Source organism: Raphanus sativus, unplaced genomic scaffold, assembly GCF_000801105.2.
Source record: "Raphanus sativus cultivar WK10039 unplaced genomic scaffold, ASM80110v3 Scaffold1725, whole genome shotgun sequence".
NCBI lineage: Eukaryota > Viridiplantae > Streptophyta > Magnoliopsida > Brassicales > Brassicaceae > Raphanus > Raphanus sativus.
In genome coordinates, this window is record NW_026617034.1 from 1 (window position 1) to 19814 (window position 19814).

General features: G+C 37.2%; 4 protein-coding genes and 1 pseudogene across 4 annotated transcripts; 2 read left to right on the forward strand and 3 right to left on the reverse strand.

Annotated features, from left to right (window-relative positions):
- Nucleotides 1-8482: 8482 nt before the first annotated feature.
- Nucleotides 8483-8898, reverse strand: LOC130504672 (polcalcin Bra n 2-like). Its single transcript, XM_056999292.1, has one exon. The coding sequence runs from the start codon at nucleotides 8896-8898 to the stop codon at nucleotides 8647-8649; it is 252 nt and encodes an 83-aa protein (XP_056855272.1). The 3' UTR covers nucleotides 8483-8646.
- Nucleotides 8899-9014: 116 nt separating this feature from the next.
- On the reverse strand, nucleotides 9015-10288 carry LOC130504671 (mitochondrial inner membrane protease ATP23). The gene is made up of 5 exons (XM_056999291.1): nucleotides 10094-10288; nucleotides 9857-9978; nucleotides 9630-9767; nucleotides 9466-9549; nucleotides 9015-9357 (listed from the first exon to the last, which is right to left on the reverse strand). The coding sequence occupies exons 1-5, from the start codon at nucleotides 10200-10202 to the stop codon at nucleotides 9223-9225; spliced, it is 588 nt and encodes a 195-aa protein (XP_056855271.1). The 5' UTR covers nucleotides 10203-10288; the 3' UTR covers nucleotides 9015-9222.
- A 937-nt stretch (nucleotides 10289-11225) lies between these two features.
- Nucleotides 11226-11665, forward strand: LOC130504673 (probable calcium-binding protein CML34). Its single transcript, XM_056999293.1, has one exon. It carries the CDS (start codon nucleotides 11258-11260, stop codon nucleotides 11651-11653), a length of 396 nt encoding a protein of 131 aa, XP_056855273.1. The 5' UTR covers nucleotides 11226-11257; the 3' UTR covers nucleotides 11654-11665.
- A 1436-nt stretch (nucleotides 11666-13101) lies between these two features.
- Nucleotides 13102-13497, forward strand: LOC130504674 (probable calcium-binding protein CML33). Its single transcript, XM_056999294.1, has one exon. The coding sequence runs from the start codon at nucleotides 13102-13104 to the stop codon at nucleotides 13495-13497; it is 396 nt and encodes a 131-aa protein (XP_056855274.1).
- Nucleotides 13498-13742: 245 nt separating this feature from the next.
- Nucleotides 13743-19720, reverse strand: LOC130504675 (protease Do-like 7; annotated as a pseudogene).
- Between the last annotated feature and the right edge of the window lie 94 nt (nucleotides 19721-19814).

Here is a 19814-nt window from a genome sequence, read left to right on the forward strand (position 1 = left end):
GTGTAACGAAAAAATGAAAGTATTGCTGTAAAATTCGTGAGAGTTTTGAAAGAAAAATGAAAATATTAGATTTCAAAAAAATCTGTATTTTTCTCTATTTTTAACACGGTTTTGAAAGAAAAAAAATGAAATTTGTGTTAGACGATAATCTGGGTTATGTAACACGTTATTAGTTGATTAAAAATACTTAAAAAGATGAAAAACTAAAGTTTTAGGTAAAAATGGAGGTTTTAGGTATTTTGTTATGAAAAGGATGCTTAAGGGCGATTTTGTATATTTGTTCTTGTTTAACACTGTTTTAAAGCAAAATAATGCATTACAGTAGTAGTAAACGGTACTGTGGGTTGTATAACACCCTTTTGGTCAGTTAAAAGTGTTAAATAGACAAAAGCAAAAATTTATAAGAATTACTGGAACTACTGGTACTACTAAAGTGAAACGTGTATTACTTGTATTACTGGAACGACTATGTACCAACGATCTTGGACAACTTAGATTCTTTAAATGGTTAACTAATCATAGTTTTATTTCTTTTCAGGGAATTATATGGCGTCTCCTATTACAATCATATGTTTTGACTATGGAGGAAGTTACATCAAGGATGGGGCTGATATAAAGTGGATCTCGGGAGAAGATCAAATTCACACTCTAGTGATGAAAAAATCCGTGGAAGAGATTACATATTCTGAATTGGTCGAGTGTATATGCAGAAAGATTAAGGCAAATGGAGATGGGATGGTGAAGATTAGTTACTTTCCATTGGTATTGTATTCCAACAAGCCATCCTATATTTGGAGTGATGAAGACGTTTTGGGTTATCTCATGCAAGTAAATCATGATAAATGTAGAAGTGTTTTACATGTGGAGATCAGCAGTGACATGGATGATACATATGGTGGTCTGCCGCTTTCAGGAGATGATGAAACTGATGAAAGCTATGTTGGTCTTTCTGATGGAGAGGATACTGATACCGAGGAAGATGAAACTGATGAAGATGAGTCTGAGGAAGATGAGACTGAGCAAGATGGAGATGAGCAAGATGGAACAAATCATGATCATGAGATGGATGGCATGGTCACGCTTTACACAGCTGAACAACATGAAGACTTTGAGTTGCATGAGAATTTAGAGCACGGGTATGAAGGAACAGAAGTCGGAATGGAAGTTGAAGCTGCAAGAGAGGGAGTTGAAGCCACAACAGTTGTAGAAGAAGAATGGGATGATGGTCTTGATTTGGTTAAGGGTCAAGAATTCAGAACTAAGACAGCCATGCAAGTTCTAGTTCAGAGGGGTGCGCATAAGAATGGTTTTGAGTATGACACACTTAAGTCCGATACTGGGAGATTTGTGGCAAGATGTCGAGGAGCCAAAGAAGGTTGCAAGTGGTATTTGCGTGTAGTAAAGCTTAAGAATTCAGATCTTTGGACGGTTAGAACTTACGTCAAGTCTCATACATGCTCAGTGGTAACTACAAGTACCCTTAGAAATGGAAGGAGAGGCACACCACAGGTTGTTGCATCTGTTTTGGGTGAAGAATATCCCGGTAGATATGACACACCAAGATCAAGTGATCTGATCAGTATGGTTACCCGCAAGGTTGGTGTTAAGGTATCATATGCCACAGCATGGAGAGGAAAAAGGCTGGCTGCTAATGCGAGAGGTACTCCGGAAGAGAGTTTTTCTATGATACACTCCCTATGCACATGCTTAAGTTGAAGAATCCTGACTCGGTAAGTTATGTTGAAGTAGGCAAAAAGATTTAAAGTATCTATTTTCGCATTTGGAGCTTCCATAGAAGGTCGTAGCGATGAGGAAAGTTATCATTGTGGATGGAACACATCTTAAGCATGTTTATGGTGGAGTTCTGCTTGTGCGACGGCTCAAGATCCTGATCGCCACCATTACCCTATTGCATTTGGTGTAGTTGATGGTGAGAAAGATGAAAGCTGGACGTGGTTTATGAATAAATTGAGGTCAGTGATATCAGATGTAGACGGATTGGTGTTTCTTTCGGATAGAAATGCGAGCTTGATCAAGTCAATACGTGAGGTGTTCCCAACGGCCGCACATGGGTATTGTGTCTGGCATTTGTCTCAAAATGTGAAAGGACATGTATTCAACAACAGAGACGTTTGTGCAATCAAGTTTAGAGAATGCGCATATGCTTATACAGTGGCTGAGTTCGATGTTCTCTATGATGCTTTTTCCAGAAAGTATCCTTCTGCTGCCGAGTATCTAGAAAAGAGTGTTGAAGTGGGAAAATGGGCAAGATGTTATTTTGAAGGAGACAGATACAATGTTGACACAACCAATGCAGCAGAATCTATCAATGGTGTTCTTCGGGAAGCGAGGAAATACTTCATGCTACGATGATTGATGTTATCATTAAGAAAATGGCTGAATGGTTTAACAAACATAGGAAGAAGGCAGCCCAAATACCAGCCACGAAGAAGCTTGTGCCTACAGTAGAAACCCAGTTGTCAAAAAGATCTTTGGAAGCGAGGTGTTTAGATGTGGTTGAGATAAACAGCTTTCACCTTGAGTACAATGTCAATGGTAGTGACGGAAAGGTTTATACGGTTGATTTGGCAAGAAAAATGTGCAGCTGCAGGTGCTTTGATATAGACAAAATCCCGTGTGTTCATGCATGTGCTGCTGCCAAGTTCTTGAGCGTTGGAACGGACCTCCATCTACAAGACTTTTGTTCGGTATACTATACGGTGGAGCTTTGGGCGTTGGCATACTGTAGGACGATTTATCCTGTGCCACATCAGTCTGAATGGGTTATACCAGATGAAATTCGAGCACTAAAAGTTCTTCCTCCATTATATGTTAAAAAGAAAGGACCCACTCAGAAGCAAAGGTTTCCATCAGCCGGAGAATCTCGTGGACGTGGAAGAGGGCGAGGAAGGGGAATGGGAAGAGGAAGGGGAAGGAGCAGAGGAAGGAGAGGCGGACGTTTGTATGAGTATTTTGAGTGTGGAAGTACTTCTGCAACCGCCGAGTAGCATGGGACTCTTGTGATTTGAACTATGTGTAATATGTGTAATATGGAACTACTAGTACTACTATTGGAACTACTATGTGTAATATGGACTACTAGCACTATTATTGGAACTACTATGTGTAATATGGACTACTAGGAATTACCTAGTACTACCATGAACTACCAAAACTACCATGTATTACTATGTGTTATGCATGTTTCTAAAAACCTTAATTTTCAATAAATTATTTATTTTTAGAAGATGTATCTCATATTTAACGTGATTATATGTCCATTCATGTGTTTATTTTTTAAAATAGACATAAAATTCTCTTAAAATCTCAACTTGGTAGAAAAATTCTCATTTCAATAGAAAACATCCTTATACTTCCTTGTTAATGTCTTGATGGGAAGACTATGATGAGATGAATTTCTAAAAACACATATTTTCTGAATTTTTTTTCTGCCAATTTGTTATATACAGTCTAAAACTATCTAAATGAATTGGTATTACTAATTAATTTAATTTAATGACATTGTATTATTAAAAAATGCTATAATCTGCAAAAGTATTACTATGAAGAATGAAATATTACTACCACCTTGAGTACTACTAAGAGTAAGATAAATATTATTTTTAATATTCAAACATGTTTGTTCAATATCATCTTTAACACGTTTTAGACATGTGTATATATATATTTTTTTATTCTACAAAGTGTTGACATTGTGTTACACGTTTTTGACACGTTTTAGACATGTGCATATATATATATATATATATATATATATTTTTTTTTTATTCTACAATGTGTTTGTCTTAGTAATACCTAATAAGTCAAGTAATACGAATTTCCTTTATTAGGACAAAAATTGCCTTGTCTTCCATTAGACCAAACCTGCTTCAAGACAATCACACAACACAAAAAGATTGCACATCCTACATAATAGAATCCAAGCATCATACATAATAGCATCCAAAAACCAACAAGAACATAGCATCCTACACAAGTTCACAACAAAGCCGAGATAAATATTAAACATATCATCCTACAATAGTTCACTAAGCCTCAGTTCTTGGCTTCTTCTTCCGCCCTTCAATCTCATCAGTGTCAGCTTCAGTGAAAGGAGAGGAAATCCACTGTGATCGTATACGTGTCCTTGGCTGCTCTGGCGTCCTTGTCTCCTCTGGCATTGTGAACTTCTTTGGGTCAGTAGGCTTTCTTGGTCTACCCCTCGCCTTAGGCCTATGCTTAACCCCAATCCGAGCAGGAAGACCCTCATAATCCTCAGCTCCTACAACAGGAGCTCCCTCATCTACAACAGGAGCTTCCTCATCTACATCAAGCTCATCCGTCTCCTTGTCAGCTCCCTCATCTACAACAGGAGCTCCCTCATCTACAACAGGAGCTTCCTCATTTACATCAAGCTCATCCGTCTCCTTGTCAGCTCCTTTATCCACAGCAGGAGCTCCCTCATCTACAGCAGAAGTTCCCTCAGCCGGTTCTCCATAGCTCTTGCAAAGTGAAAGAAGCCATTCTTCTTGTTTCTCTTCATCACATGTTAGCACCAATCTCTTACGTGGTGATTTCCAATTCCCTGATGGTTTCCTCGCGGCTGCCTTAGTCCTACCACGTGGTGGTGTAGGAGTCTCCATAGGTTGCTTCTCAGCCTCCTTCTCTTCAATCTCAGCCTCCTTATTTGTTTCAATCTCTTGTTCTGTTTCAACCCGAGCCTCTTGTTCTTCCTCAGGTTGTTTCTCTTCCTCACAACCTTTATCTTTATTCTCCGTTTCAGCCTGCTCTGTTTCTTTCTCTTCATGGGTCAAGCCTTCACCTTCTTTGTCTTCTTCAGGTTCTGCTTCATGCTCAGGTTCTTTTTCTTCCTCAGAACCTTTATCTTCTTTCTGAGCCTCTTCAGCTTGAGCTTCAGCTTCAGCTTCAGGTTCTTTTTCTTTCTCAGAACTTTTATCTTCCTTCTGAGCTTCTTCTTCACTCGCTTTCTCAGCTGTTGGCTCCACGAGGTTGCTGTCATAACGCCCATCATTCCAACCATGATCCATGGTTTGGTACTCAAAACCATCATCGTTCTCCTTCTCTTTCTCCTGCTTCTTCATTTCTTTCTCAATGCCATCAAGTCTCTCCTCTAATGTCTTCTGCTTCCTGGCCTTTAGTTTTAAACCATCTTGCGTCCGCTCAATGGCATCAAGCCTCTTCTCCATTGCTTTCATCCTCTTAGACCTTCTTTTTAAAATAACATGGCTCTTCTCCACCACACCAAGCCTCTTGTCCATTGTCTCTACCTTCACAATCACTTCACTCAAAGAAGCCATCATCCTCTCTTCAAACCCTTTCAGAACGTCCTCCAAACCATGAACAGAGGAGGATGCTTCTTCATTCACTTTCCCTTTTCCTTTGTCTTTTTTCTGAGGAAACTCCCTTGCAGCCACATCCAACTCATAGAGTCCTTGCCAAAAGATAGGCTTCTCCTTAATAGTCAGCCATGTGCTCCACAAGTTACTCACTCCTTCTTCATTTTCATAGTCTGGCTCCCCCTCACATATACGTGCCATGAGAGGTTCCTCATCAACAGTTGGAACCAAAACACTATCAATGACCTGAAAAAATTATCAAAACAATATCACACACATATTTTAACTCAAAACACTATTTATTCCACTCATTTAATAAAAAAAAATATTCAACTCATACCGTAGTGTGTCCAAGCGTGTCGTACAAATCCTGGAGTGGATAACCTTTCATGCTGTTACTTTGGAACCGTTTCTTGCACATCCTCGGGCAGGAGCTGAAACAGCCAGCTACACGTTCTCTGAATCGTGCATTTAGAGCTGGAATACACTCAAATGCCAGGATCTGAATGTCAAAACAAAGGAGTCAGAGCTGATTCACAAAACAAAAACAATTATATAAAGATGTAAAATTTACCTCCAAAGGAACTATGAACCCGGGAAAGTTGACATTCTTCTTAGGTTCCCCTTTGAGTTTCTTCATCACGTAGTTAATGGACCCGATCGCATCATCGAACGTCAAGCGACCCCATGGAAAGGTTTTGCAAATTTCCACATCGTTGACGACTCTTAAAATGAAAGAGTCGAATGGGGCATTGTACCTTGCCTTCGCTCTGATAACCGTGCCTAGGAAGTAGAGCACCGCCATCCTGAGTCGATCCCCACATGCACTCATACTCAGCAACTTCTCTCTCACAGATTCCATTGTTATCTCCTTATGCGAGCCAAAATGCCTATCTACAAAAGCAAAGCTCCCCAACTTCTTATAATTCGGTGGGTAGTCACGGCAGTCCAAGCCTGAGATGAGTGCATGCTCTCTCATTGAATACCGGAGGGGCACGCCATTAACCGCAAACCAAGCTGTGTCCTCTCCCTCGTGTAAGGGAATTGTGCGCAGTAGCAGCGACCACATACCCAGCAGCCTCAAGTTTGGTTCATTCGGCATGTGGAAAATGTGGCAAAACTGAGGGTGGTTTTTGAACCACTCCAACTCGGGCGACTCATCCTCGGGCGTAAGCTTCTTCAAGAGGTCCACTGTTCCGCTCACAGAGCACTTGCTCTGTATCTTACACGACTTGGTGAATTCCGTGTTCTTGAAGTATAGCTCATCAGGTGGCAATGGTTGACATTCCTGCAAACCACATTAATTTATATATATTAGCACTTTATTTATTAATCTGTCTTAATAAAATCAGTAGTACTAGTACTACACCATACTAATACCAAAGAAATGTTGGAGAATGATGATCAGTGTGAGTCTGAGATGTTGAGAATGCATACCTGAGATGTTGCAGAATGATTTTCGGTTTGAGTCTCATTCCCGCCGGAAAGCTCTTCATCAGCTACTGGAGCAGGGTTGTGTTCTTGAACCTTTTCTCTTGTGGAATTGTTTTGTTTCTTGTTCTGCCTTTTCCCCCGCTTACCACGGCTTGTCATTCTCCTATAACAACAAACAACTATTTATCATTATCAAACAGTCAACATTCAATCCATAAGGTCCAATCCATAATTGTATTAACCATTTCCACCATTTTTACTAATAGGATTTCAATTAAGTTACACAAAAATAAAACAATTTTTATCAATATCAAATCGATTAAAGAGAAGAATAGTCCACATCAAATCGATTTGAATCATATATTTCAAAGAAATTCACTTCAAAATTTCTTTATTTCTTTAAGCCAAACAACCACACATCATATATTTCAAAGAAACCGACATCAAATCGATTTGAATCTATGAAAAAGGTATGAAAAAATGTTACCTTACACGCCGAGAATGGTGATGGAAGAGGTTACAAGAGGATGAAAAGAAGCTTGACGCCGGAAGAAGAAGGTGATTCTGATGATGGACAAGAGAAAACGTGGTGGTTTTCGGTGGATTGCGTTGGGTTTCAGTGGATTCCGGTCGATTTCGTCGAGATCATCGGAGGCGGGTTCTAGGGTTTTTAGAGATTGATTTTTTCGATTTGGGGAAGAAACTGTCGATGGTCTGTTTGGGAAGGGTTTGATCTGTTTGGGAGAGAGACACTGGGAGAAAGAGAGGGTTTGGGAGAGAAACACGCGGGTCACGCTCATGGATCCGGGTCGTATGAGTCGGGTCAAATAAAGAGAGGTTGGATCCTGTAAATATCAGATTTCATTAAGGGCAGTTTTGTTTTTTCTCACATTTTCGATAAAATAAGATTAAAAATATAATCTATTTTATTGATGGGGCAAAATAGAATAAACAGTGTAGTGACTAGGGCAAGAGAGAATAAAGTCCCTTTGTTTCAGAGAGACGTATTGAGTATGGCGTTTACATACTACGTGTATATATATACTACACCAAGTGCAATATCTATGTAATATATCTATTTTAAACTATAGTTGTGTATTATTATTATAATAAGATAGATATTGTAAGAAACAAAATATTTATGAGAGAAGAGGTTTGGAAGACTTTTAAGGATGGCTTTAATTTTCCCTAGTTTTGTTTGTAGAAAATTAGATATTTTTAAACAATAATGATGTAGATGGGCCAAAGATCGACTGTGAGATTTATTTTATATTTTGTTATAATAAAGTTTGTTTGGCTCTCCTCAATGTTAAGATCAGTTACCAACCATTCTTTGTTACACTGTCTTTATCTTATGCATAGACATATTTGACTAAGTTATCTAGAGGCTATAAAAGGGAGAGCTAAAACAAAATTTTATTCTAAAGTTTTATAGCATCTTTTGTAGAGTCTGATAAATAAAGATATCTAAGGATATTACAATAATATTATCACACTAAGCACAATATATATTTGAAATTTTTGCACCAAAATTTAGCTGTATGTTATAATATACCTGGGGTGTTAATTGCAATATTTGTTTTATTTCAGTAAATCAATTTTTGTTTTGTTTCGGTAGTCATTCTCAATAAGTCCAGATGGGCTTGGACAATATAAATTGCTGTCTAGAACCATTTCAGCCCACGCTAAAATACAAATCGAAATAAACACTAATGAATGGAGGATTCTTCAATATATCATTACATGAAATGAAAACATAAAGAAAAATGAAACATTCTTAATCAAATGATTGTCATTACAAAAAAATACTAAACATGATTAAAATTTCATATCAATATAAGTCTGAAAATGTCGCTTAGAAAATCTTGGCGACGTCTTTCATAAGGCCACGATTAGCCTTAGCGAAATCAGAAAACTCTTGGTACGATATGAATCCATCACCATCGGTGTCAATCTCAGCCATCATACGCTTAACGTCATCGTGCGTTACCGAGCCAAGGTTCTTGAGAGCATCTCCAAGCTCGGTTGAAGAGATAGTTCCATCACCGTTAGCATCAAACTTCTTGAAAATACGGTCGTGCTCAGCTTTTTCTGTCGCGTCAGCCATTGTTTTAAATGTTTCTTCGATTGGTCGGAGGAGTGAGATGGTCGTGAGAGTTATTATATAAAGAGGTTTGAATGTGAAGAGAAGCTGAGGCTATGCTTTAAACTAGGCGATCTAAGGAGGAAAACTGAAGTTACTATAAATAGAATGTGACTCGGTCTTTTCATTAATGGACCTTGTATTCTGAATAATAGATGTGACAAAAGAAAAATCAACGGCTGGATCCAACTGTTTTGCCAGCTTTATATCGATCTTCAAAGATGAAGTTGAAGTTCAAAACCTTGAAGCAGAAGTAATATAAAGAGATGTAATACCTCAACTTCAACTTCAAGGAGCTCTGTCGAAAGGCTTAGTGTCATTGTAACAAGTATCCCACACTGCTTCCATGGCGTCTTTAGCTGCTACTTCAGAGCAATACGGGTTGCCACGAAGCGATTTCAGCACTCTTCTTTTTATACATTCCTTTTGCAAAAAAAAAAAAAGAAAAAAATCAAGAATCAAGTCAATATTAACAACAATCATCCATGATTCCACATATGCAATTCTTCTTCTTCTTATAGTGTGACTTACTTGTTCATGCCCTCGTAATTTAATGAAACCCCTCAGAAGTTCTCTCTTGAAATGGCAGTCACCGCTTAAATGACCTGCACGTATCTATTTAAAGAACACACAAGAAACACTATCAAGAACTGGACTTGACATTGGTAAAGCTAACTAGCTAACAATGCAATGACCTCGCTGCAGGCATGATGAGCACAGTTAGTCCAATCCAGATTCTTGGCACGGCACTCGTCATAAGCATGGATCAACTCATGTATAACCACTTGGTTCACTTCATCTTGAATGGTCAGATAGTTACTACACACAGTGATCTTCAAAACAAAAAAAAAAGAAACTGATCAGTCATCAAAAAACATTAATTAACAAAGGCCCAAACAAGAAGAGCAGTGTTAGAGCTTACCCCTCTTCCTTTAGTGAAGCCACCAGCAACAGGACCAGTACACACAACCGCCTTGACGAAGTTATCACCAACTCTGCACCCTGATTTCTCCATTTGCTCCATCAGATACTTCACTATCGGATCTAAATCCAAAACAAACTAGTTTCAATATTACCATAATGAACCTGAAACTCTTGATTGATTCTAGAATCCTAAACCCTAGATTTGCTAATATAATACTGAGAAAAAAATATATACTTCGGAAACTTCGCTGAATCATGTCCTGGCACTCTTCGATAGATTTGCCGCGCTTTCCCCCGAGGTTCAAATCGGAACCTGAGTTAGGAGCGGCTGCATCTTCCTCCATTTCCGATATCTCGAAGCCGGTGGTTCCCTCGCGAGTGGCGGCTTATTATGATCGGAGACGGAGAGAAAAGGAGACGAAGGGTAAATGTGTCAATTACTTAACGCTTCTCTCTCTCTCTTTCTATCAAACGGTTAACGTATTCGATTCGGTTTGCCAAACCATCATCTCAGACCGGATTTAATTTAAATCTGTTAAAAACTGATAATGGGCTATTGATATTTTTTATGAGGGTGCGTAACTAAAGAGCCGGCCTAATCCAAAACCCAACATAGTGAATCAATGAATTCTATATTTAGAAGAATAATGTTTATGCTTTTAATATTTTGATCAAAATCTATCTCCAATCTCCATCTATGTGTTGGATTCTCACATTCATGCAAGAGATAAGTTGTAGTTTATCAGCACTATTGAACTATGAATGTTTGATAAGAATGATGATTCAGTATACATACCCAAATTATAGGATAAGTATGACAGATATTCGTTTCCTATTTGATTACAGAAATTTTAAAATTGTATATTTCTCATATTTTTTCCCTTTTCTATATTATATGAATTGAAATTTTTTTTACCTTATCCTTTTTCCTGTAAATATTTCATTATTTTAGTTTGGTAGAGTTTATATGCATAAATTGTAAGATTAACATGTGTCAAAGTCAATCCAATCTAAATAATAAAATATGAAAAAGTAAAAAATTACATTAACTTTTCTTGTACTAAAAATAAAGTTTTCTTATTTTTGAAAAGATTAGAGATTAATATCAACCAATTTTTACAATTAAATACAGTATACAATATCTTGGAATCTTCATCATCTTTTGCAATTTACATATTTTTTTTTTGAACCGAATTCAATTTACATATTATATCCCTTTTTATATCACTTATTTTATATATTTTTCTACTTTTGCTCATCATTAATTGGAAATATATCTCATTTTTTATATTATTTAGGGTTTTCAAACACTATAAATAAAAGAACATATGTTCTCGTATTTCACACAAAATTCTCAAAGCAAAAGAATAATATCAAACAAAAACATTTAATTAAGAGAATGTCTGCGACACAAGTCTTTGCAAAGTTCGACAAGAACAACGACGGTAAACTTTCATTACAAGAGTTTCACAACGCAGCTCTTGCTTTTTGTAAAACCTTTTCTGAGGGAGAGATCAAGGCCATGTTTAATGATATGGACGTGGATGGTGACGGCCAAGTCGGCGCTGCTGAATTTACGTCGTGCATTGAAAAGATGTTGAAGGAAGTCTTCGATTTTTGTGACGTTGACGGTGATGGAAAGATACCAGCCGATGGGTTGTATGTGAGTATGACTAAGCTAGGGAAAAAGTGCACTAAGGATAGTTGCGCCAAGAAGGTTCAAATTGCTGATGCAGATGGTGATGGTCATTTGAACTTTGAGGAGTTTATGGCCATGGTCTTTAGTGACATTTAAAGAAGAGTAAATTGCATTCTTGTTAAGTGTATTCACTAATATAATTAGTGACGAATAAGTCTTATTGTGATGTTTATTGTATTGGTTTAGAGGTTTCTCGGCCTTGTTTGTTTTCTTACGAATAAATGAAAGCTCCTGCTGTTGAATTTAAGCGAATGTTTTTTAAAAATAACAATGAAACGTGAATATGTGAGTACGTTAAAAACGTGACACGTAAAGACTTTCTTTCAAAATTGTAGAAGCCACCTTAAAAAACATAATAAGCATTTTCGAAATTTTGCATGTAAATCATGAATCTCTTGTAGGATTTTGGACATGTCTTCTTGCCTACAATTGTAGCTTTTGATGTCTGTATAACTAGTGTTTGGTTTGTATAACAGAAGTCCCAACTTTAGCAAGAAATTTCAGAGGGTGGAGCTACGGAGCACACAAATGTTAATTAATGAGATGCACATCGACAGATCATAATAAATTATTAATAATTAATATCACAAAATGTCAATATCTCTGATAAAAAAAAACTTGCCCCAATTGAAAGAGATGTTTAGTCTCATACTCTCGTATATACTTCCTCCGTTTCAAATTATTTGTTATTTTAGAATAGAATTTTCGTTTTAAAATAAGTGTCATTTTCGATTTTCAATACAAAATTTATTGACAATATTCTCTACTCTGCTTTTCTATTGGTTGATATATGGTTAGGTGTAGTGGTAATAATGTTTTTATTTTGAAAATATATAAAACTAAATATTTTATTAATTTGTGTGTATAAACCTAGAACGACAAGTAATATGAAACGGAGGGAGTAACTAGTTTATGTCTTCTTTCAATCACTTTTGTTGCTTCGCAAGTGTCAATAATAAATCTAACGTGTATGAATTATGTGATAATGAGAGATGCATGAAAATATATCCATCCATTTTAGAATACATGTGTTTTGTTAGGATAGATAATTGAAACCAAGAGAATGTAACAATAAGATGAAATAAATATTTTTTTAACAATAGATGAAATAAATCCATTTCTAGAATCAAATTTATACACTCTTAGAAATTTATATATATATATATATATATAATTTTTCTTTTCATGAAAACAGATTTATTTCTTTTCAGTAAATGTTATTATCGAATCCAAATGTAACAATAAGATGAAACAAATCCATTTTTAGAATCACATCTATACATTCTTGGAAATTTATATATTTAATTTTATTTTCATGAAAACAGATTTATTTTAAAAAAACAGATTAATTTCTTTTTCTGCAAATGTTATTTTCTATTCCAGTAAAATATACAAATCTATTCCACATAGAAATTTAATCAAGCAAAATTTGCAAACGCGTACACGGGAAACAAATCACCTAATACATAATAACTTCAAATCCTATATATAAGAATACAACATTTCATATTAACACAAGCTTTAAGAAAGAAAAAAAAGTTGATATGAATATGAATCTGTCTATAAGTGATATATTTGCGAAATTTGACAAGAACAAAGACGGTAAGATCTCATGTGAGGAATTTCGTGATGCTATTCATGCTCTCTCTCCGACCATTCCCTCAGATAAACTTGTCGTGATGTTCAACCAGCTTGACACGAACGGTGATGGTAAGATCGATGCGGCTGAGTTCGCTTCATGCATGGACCAAATCGTAAAACTATATGATATTGATTGTGATGGGAAAATATCAGCGAATGAGTTATATGTGGTGATGACTGGTCTTGGGGAAAAGTGTACGGTCGAGAGCTGCATGGAGATGGTTCGAGCCTTTGATGCCGATGGTGATGGTTGTATTAGCTTTGAGGAGTTTAAGACTTTGATGTATATTAGCAAGTAGTATTCAATATTTATCATCCTCATCAAAGAGTTCAAATAAAAACATTTTATCATATATATATTAATGTTACAATAACTTTTTGAAAAAAAATGTGTGAGAGATTCTTGTAAAATTCTATTATAAAAATTAGTCACTATAGTAATGTTTTAATTTACCGAGGCGTATCACATACATGAGAACGATTTGAAATCAAACAAAAGTGATTGTAGAATTAGAATTTAGAAGAAACATAAATTACGACAACATTTAATGGATGAAAAATCCTTCTTATTTAGTTTTTTTTTCCTGTAAATTATAATGACAATTCTAGTACAGTAATGTTATAATCAAGATGTTGAGTATAATCTCGATAAAAATACAACAAAGTTGGAGTATGCATATGAGAAAAGACCATAAGAGCTTTTCAAAGTAATGGATCATCTAAAGAGGCCTTTTACCTTAAAGCTTTCAATATATTTCTACGCCAAAGAGCAGTCTCTGGGTCGAACCTCAGCTCCCAAGTGGGCCAATAATGGAGATCTTGTTTCAGAGTCAACACTCGTGGCTTGCCGTTAAGATGAACGGTCCTTATACGTACAAACTGCCCGTGTTCCAGTTCCTGTTAAATCGCAAAGAAACAATCTAAGATTAAAACTAAGATATGGCTGGGCTGCATCACTTTTCTTTAGGGCCAAAGTAAACTTGGAAGTGTGAGTTTTTTTTTTTGTAAGGAATGCGACAAAACCTTGGTAGCATCTGCAAATGCGTTGAGATCAGGAGTCTTCTTCCCGTTAACTTCCACGATCCACTGAAGTGCATAGAGGCCATATCGATGTGCTGGACTCCCGTGACACCATCTGAGAACAAACATTTGTCAGCGATCAAATCCAAATCTAGTTCGGTTGAGAAGAATCAGTTTCTAGTGTTTGAACCAAAATGATATTCAATATATAGGTCAATAACTAGTATACCTTGTCACATAGACACCATGACCTTCCTCAGGAAGAAACCCAAGAGCACGAACCGCAGGATGAGGATCTTGAACAACGCACCCGCACCAGTTTATCGCTCTTTGTAGTTCCGTTTCCATCTCTTTTATCAGTTCCAACTACGAGCTCCATTTCTCGGCCCTGCCAAACAATCAAGACTCTTGAGTATAATAAACTAGTAAACCTTTCTTCTTCACCTAACTTAAACTATTTTCACAGGTGGTTTGATCAGTCCACACAAGGACTCCGATGATAACGGAGAAGAAAATAGACAATAAGATGTTCTCAAGAAGCCAGGAGTTAATGGTGTCACCTGTCGAAGGATTGTTAGATCGAGATTCTCATCGCTGTGGCTACCAGTATCCAGTGTTCGGCAAGCGGCTTCAATGTCATTGTAGCATGTAACTGGCATCTTATTGACTGCCAGAACCATGTCGCCTTGTTCTAGAAGATTTTCAGCTTTTGATCCTGCCAGGCAGCCTTTAACACGCAGAACTTGTCTTCTAACAGGATCCTTCTTGACTAGAATCTGTAAGAACAATCAATAAAGTATATGGAGTATACCTGCTTTTAGTAGAATAGCACTTTGTCAAAGGTATGGTGTGAAATTACTGTGGCTATACATAAGCAAGAACAGGCTTACTTGGATCCATTCATCACTCAGACCAAAACTCCGGGCTTTTGAGAGCAAAGTAGGGTACAACTCAACTTCTAAAATCCGAACGAGTGGCATTGGCCTTTTCACACCATTTATTAGAAGTGATGGTCCGTTTCCACCAGTTATGATTTTCTCGAGGACTTGGCTGATCGCATATATTGGGATACCTCTGACAAACTGATGGTCTTCGGACGAAGTGGAACTATATTTAACCTGTGATCAATTCACAAGAAAGCAGCATGTTAGAAAACACATAAAAATTTTGTTAACTGCAAAGTGGGAAGATGAACCTGAGTCGAAAAGCTCCCCCATATGGCCCGAATCCTCCCGAGCTCATCAGTCAGCGCTCCTGAAAATGAGCTACCAAAATCTGCAACGATACAAGAAGAAAACAAAGTGAGTTTCGAACAAGTTTTATAGTAACTAAATTTGATGTGAAAGGCTTTAAATTCTTCACCTGTATCAAGCTCGATTACTTCCATATTAGTTGCTCTGTAGCGGGGAGAATCAGCAGACCCAATGTTTAAAGCTGCACATGGATTGGTTACCATAGATTTTCTTGATGTAGCTTGAAGGTTCCTACTCAATCCGACAAGATAAACTGAATCTCCACGTTGCAGTGCAGGTTCTGTTTTCAGCAAAGACATTGCAACATGAACTCTTCCCATTAATTTGACTAGATAACGGAACGTTTAAACGAGCGGCAATATCCAAACAGAGCAATAGTGAACTTTCAAATGGTTAACAAAAAATAGCAATAGCCAACCAGCATATAAATATGGAACCCCAAGGGTGCTTTGCTAGAGATTTGTACTAACATACCAGGTAGTAGCTCAGCTGCACGAATAAAAGAAGCACTGGCAGGGCCCATTGCTGACGGATTGTAGGCAATAAGAGCATAGTTGTGAACAGGATGAAGAAATACCACCTGCACTTCAGTTAAGAAATATCATTATTAAAGCTTCCTTCCATGAACTGGAAGATCCTCAGAGGAATCTAACCTCTCCAGGAATCTCGACAGGAAAAGCAGCAAAGGACAACATAACATCAGATGCAGAAATCGCAACAGTGTTTTTGTCCACCACAGCAAGTCCCATGTTTGAAGAATGATAAATAATGATGCCAGTCCCAAAGAAGTGTTGTGAATGAACACCATCAAGACTGCACGATGGTGGCACATGAACCTGCATAAGAGAACTTATTTTCAGCAGATGCAAGTTGCTCTTAACCATAATAAGAACTATACTCACAATTACAAATACCAACCAACATATTAAGCCAAGACAGTAATTTCGATCACCAGATCATATAATCCACTCCTACGAGAATTCTTAATCTTTACCTCAAACATGACAAGAGCGGGCTCAATAGCACGTTCAGCCAAAGAAGCATTAGCTGACAGTGCTGTTTCACCTTCGTAGTCTCTTAAAACCGAATTATCTGTTGCCATTGCATCATCAGATTTTGAAACACTCCCATATAAGGAACCGTTTGCAACAGTTCCATCTGAAGAATCATCTTCCACTCTTTGTTTCTTTGCTTCTGAGCCAAAATCATTCTGTGAACTATCCCCACTAGAGGCTTCAATAGTAGCCACAGTATCAGTATCCCCACGAACATCGACTTCATGCATAGGCTCTGTATCATGATGGCAGAGAATGGTATTTTGGCATATAGGCAAACCATTATTACCAACAGATGATGGAGCAGTAGCAGGTTCGATTGCAGGTTTCACATCCCATAAACCAGAACTGTCATTACGGGTATACAACTGTGGAGGAGCGTACCATTCATGACGATCAATTGTGACTAAAACAGACTGCACGAAATGAAACCCAAAAATAAGTACTATCTCATTTTGAGTAAATATTATAGAGTTAAAAAAACAAGATTACAGTGGGTTAGGACGTCTTACAAAAAAAAAACTTTTAAACAAGATACATCACCTTCTTGCGATGACGATCAGTGTGAGACATATATTCCAAGGGGACACGAGCACCCCTAGACAGCTTTGAAAGAACGGAAATTAAATCCGAAAGACAGGAAATATCTTCATTAGCAACCTTCTTTATGATAGCATGTCGTGGGACCCCAGCTCTAAATAGCATGTATCTGCATAGGAAATAGCTCACCAAGTAAATCTAGAAATACAGAGAACGTTCTGAAAATGATTCACAATAAGCTTGCATGTAACAATATTGACACATCAGTCAAGAAAATAGAAAATAGAAAATAAGTCAATAAGCTAAACGTGAACTATCTTAAAATCTTTGATGAAGAGATACGAACTATAATTTTCAAGATTAAGTGGCGTATTAGAATAAGTTACAGCTCACTTCTTGTACCGAGTAAGCAGCTAAATAAATTTCAGAACCAAAAGAACATAAAAGGAAACACTCTTTTCTGTTGGAACCTATTAGGGAATTGCACATGGATCAAGAAAATGTGAAAACTTCGATGGAGGAAGGAAGTTGAGGCGGCTTACCCAGGGTCCGCGACATAAGCCAGACCACAAGGAAAACGAAAATTACGAGCCTGTTACATCAACAACTTTTAAGATCAGCTGATGCCCATAAGAGTGTCAGTACATGTTTCCACATTCAATCTAGCAAGCCAGTGTGCGCTATGGAAGATAAAGTCAATGTTTCTTCAAAGCATCATACAATTTTCTAACTGATACTACAATAACGAGTTCCAGGGTCATACATTTAGCATTGCTATATTCACAAAGAGCATCCTCTCTGGAGATATATATTATGAACCAACTAACATTTCAGATAAACATGTTACTTTGAAAAACGGAAGAGTACTCTAAATCATCATTGGGTAGATCAGTGCACAAATAAACCTTAGCCCCAAGACTAACCTATAAAAACAACAATTAGACCTGTAGGACACAAGAATATCACGCATACAGGTACATGCACAAAGCAGCAAAAAAAAGTTCAACCATATCTTTTCAAGTCGTACTTACCTGCTGATAAGACAACGGATGAATTACACCACCACTTACTTCCAGGAAGTGATCTGGAGTGATTGAGTGTAAATCCTGAACCTGTGTCAGAAAATACATAAACACAGGATCTAGATCATTATGAAAGACAGTAAGTATCAACCACAGTTAAGCAGATTATGAAACCCTAGATGAAAGTTACAAGATACCGAGGACTTTTCCCAGGGAAAAAGAATTGAGTAGCAATAACGAATTTAATAGCCAAGAGAAAAGATAAAAAACGGCTACATGTATCCTAGAATATTGCAGGGCGCATAAGAAACCAATGTTAGAAACAGAAGAATGGAACTCACAGATACACTAACAGTTATTGGCTGTCCACCCCTTTCAATTTCCAATTCAACTATCTGGCCAACACCGTCATCAATCAGATTCTCCAAGCTTAGAAATTGCGTAAGCACCTGTGATAAAAATGACATGCATAAAGAGAAATTTAGAAAACGAGGAACAGAAAGAACTAGACACTGAAATTGTATTGATTAATAGGTTCTAACTAAATTTTAACCCATGCGTTTCATACCAATGTTGCAACAGAGACATCAAAATTCTAGATTGCTCGAGGCAAAGAAAAAAAACAATCCTCACTAAAAAGATGTAATTGAGATAACTTACTGTGCCGTTCACACGAATAAGAACATCTCCCGGCTCTAAGTGTTTATCAGCAGGGCCATTTGGCACCTACCACAAGTCATGACATCATATTTAAGACGTAAATTTTTAGCCACCGCTTGAACAATCCTTTTTCTATAAACATAATTATTGTTGTGTTAATAATGAAGCAATGCACTCACTACAGAATCAACAACAAGCATTCCGGTTTCCCCAGGGGGAGATGCATGCCGAACCACCTACATAGCCACAAGATATGGTAAGTTTAAGGTGTCACTGTGTAGCACAAGTACGGATGATGCCATCCACGATAGTAAGAAGGAAAATCAAGTACCTGTTCAGTTTCGCTCCTGAGACCAAGTCGACGTATCTCATCGAAGCCTTTGTGAATAAATGTCATCTAAATACAAAAGCACACAGAACTCATGAGACTGAGTTTCCTTCGAATCTCTGCAAACCTGTCAATCCTGGGAAAAGGAATAGAACTATAACATAACTATTCCTAATAAAACCACGAACTTATTCAGATCCCACGGTAGTCACAAGGATAACCTTTCTATAATTAGAAGAAATCCGTAAGCTACTTAAAGGAAACACATTTCTATCTAGGACTTGAGCACAATGTTAGTTGAAATTTATTATAGAAAAAAATTATGATGCTCAGAACCTAACTACAACAGTAGTCTTGGAATTTTTTTCAGCTCACAGACCATGTACAGTATTGGTAGTTTTTGGGACACGCTGAACTCAGCTACTTTAAAAAGGGGTCAAACTGATGGTCGTGGAAATTTTCCTAACTGCACTATGAAGAGTCTCAAAATCGGATAGGTGGAAAACAAACCTGAAGCGTACCACGAGGAATATGAACTGCTTTCGGCTTATCTGTGCACGAATCGATACTTTTCTGCAGGAAACTTAACGCCCTGACAACCTTCCAAAAACGAAAACCATACTTGATGAAAAGTTCTAAGCAAATGTCAAATTATTCCGGGGTTATGAAATGATATGACGCAACACTAAAAAAGATCAGGATGACTTTCTCAGTGTGTCATACTAGATACTCAGGGCC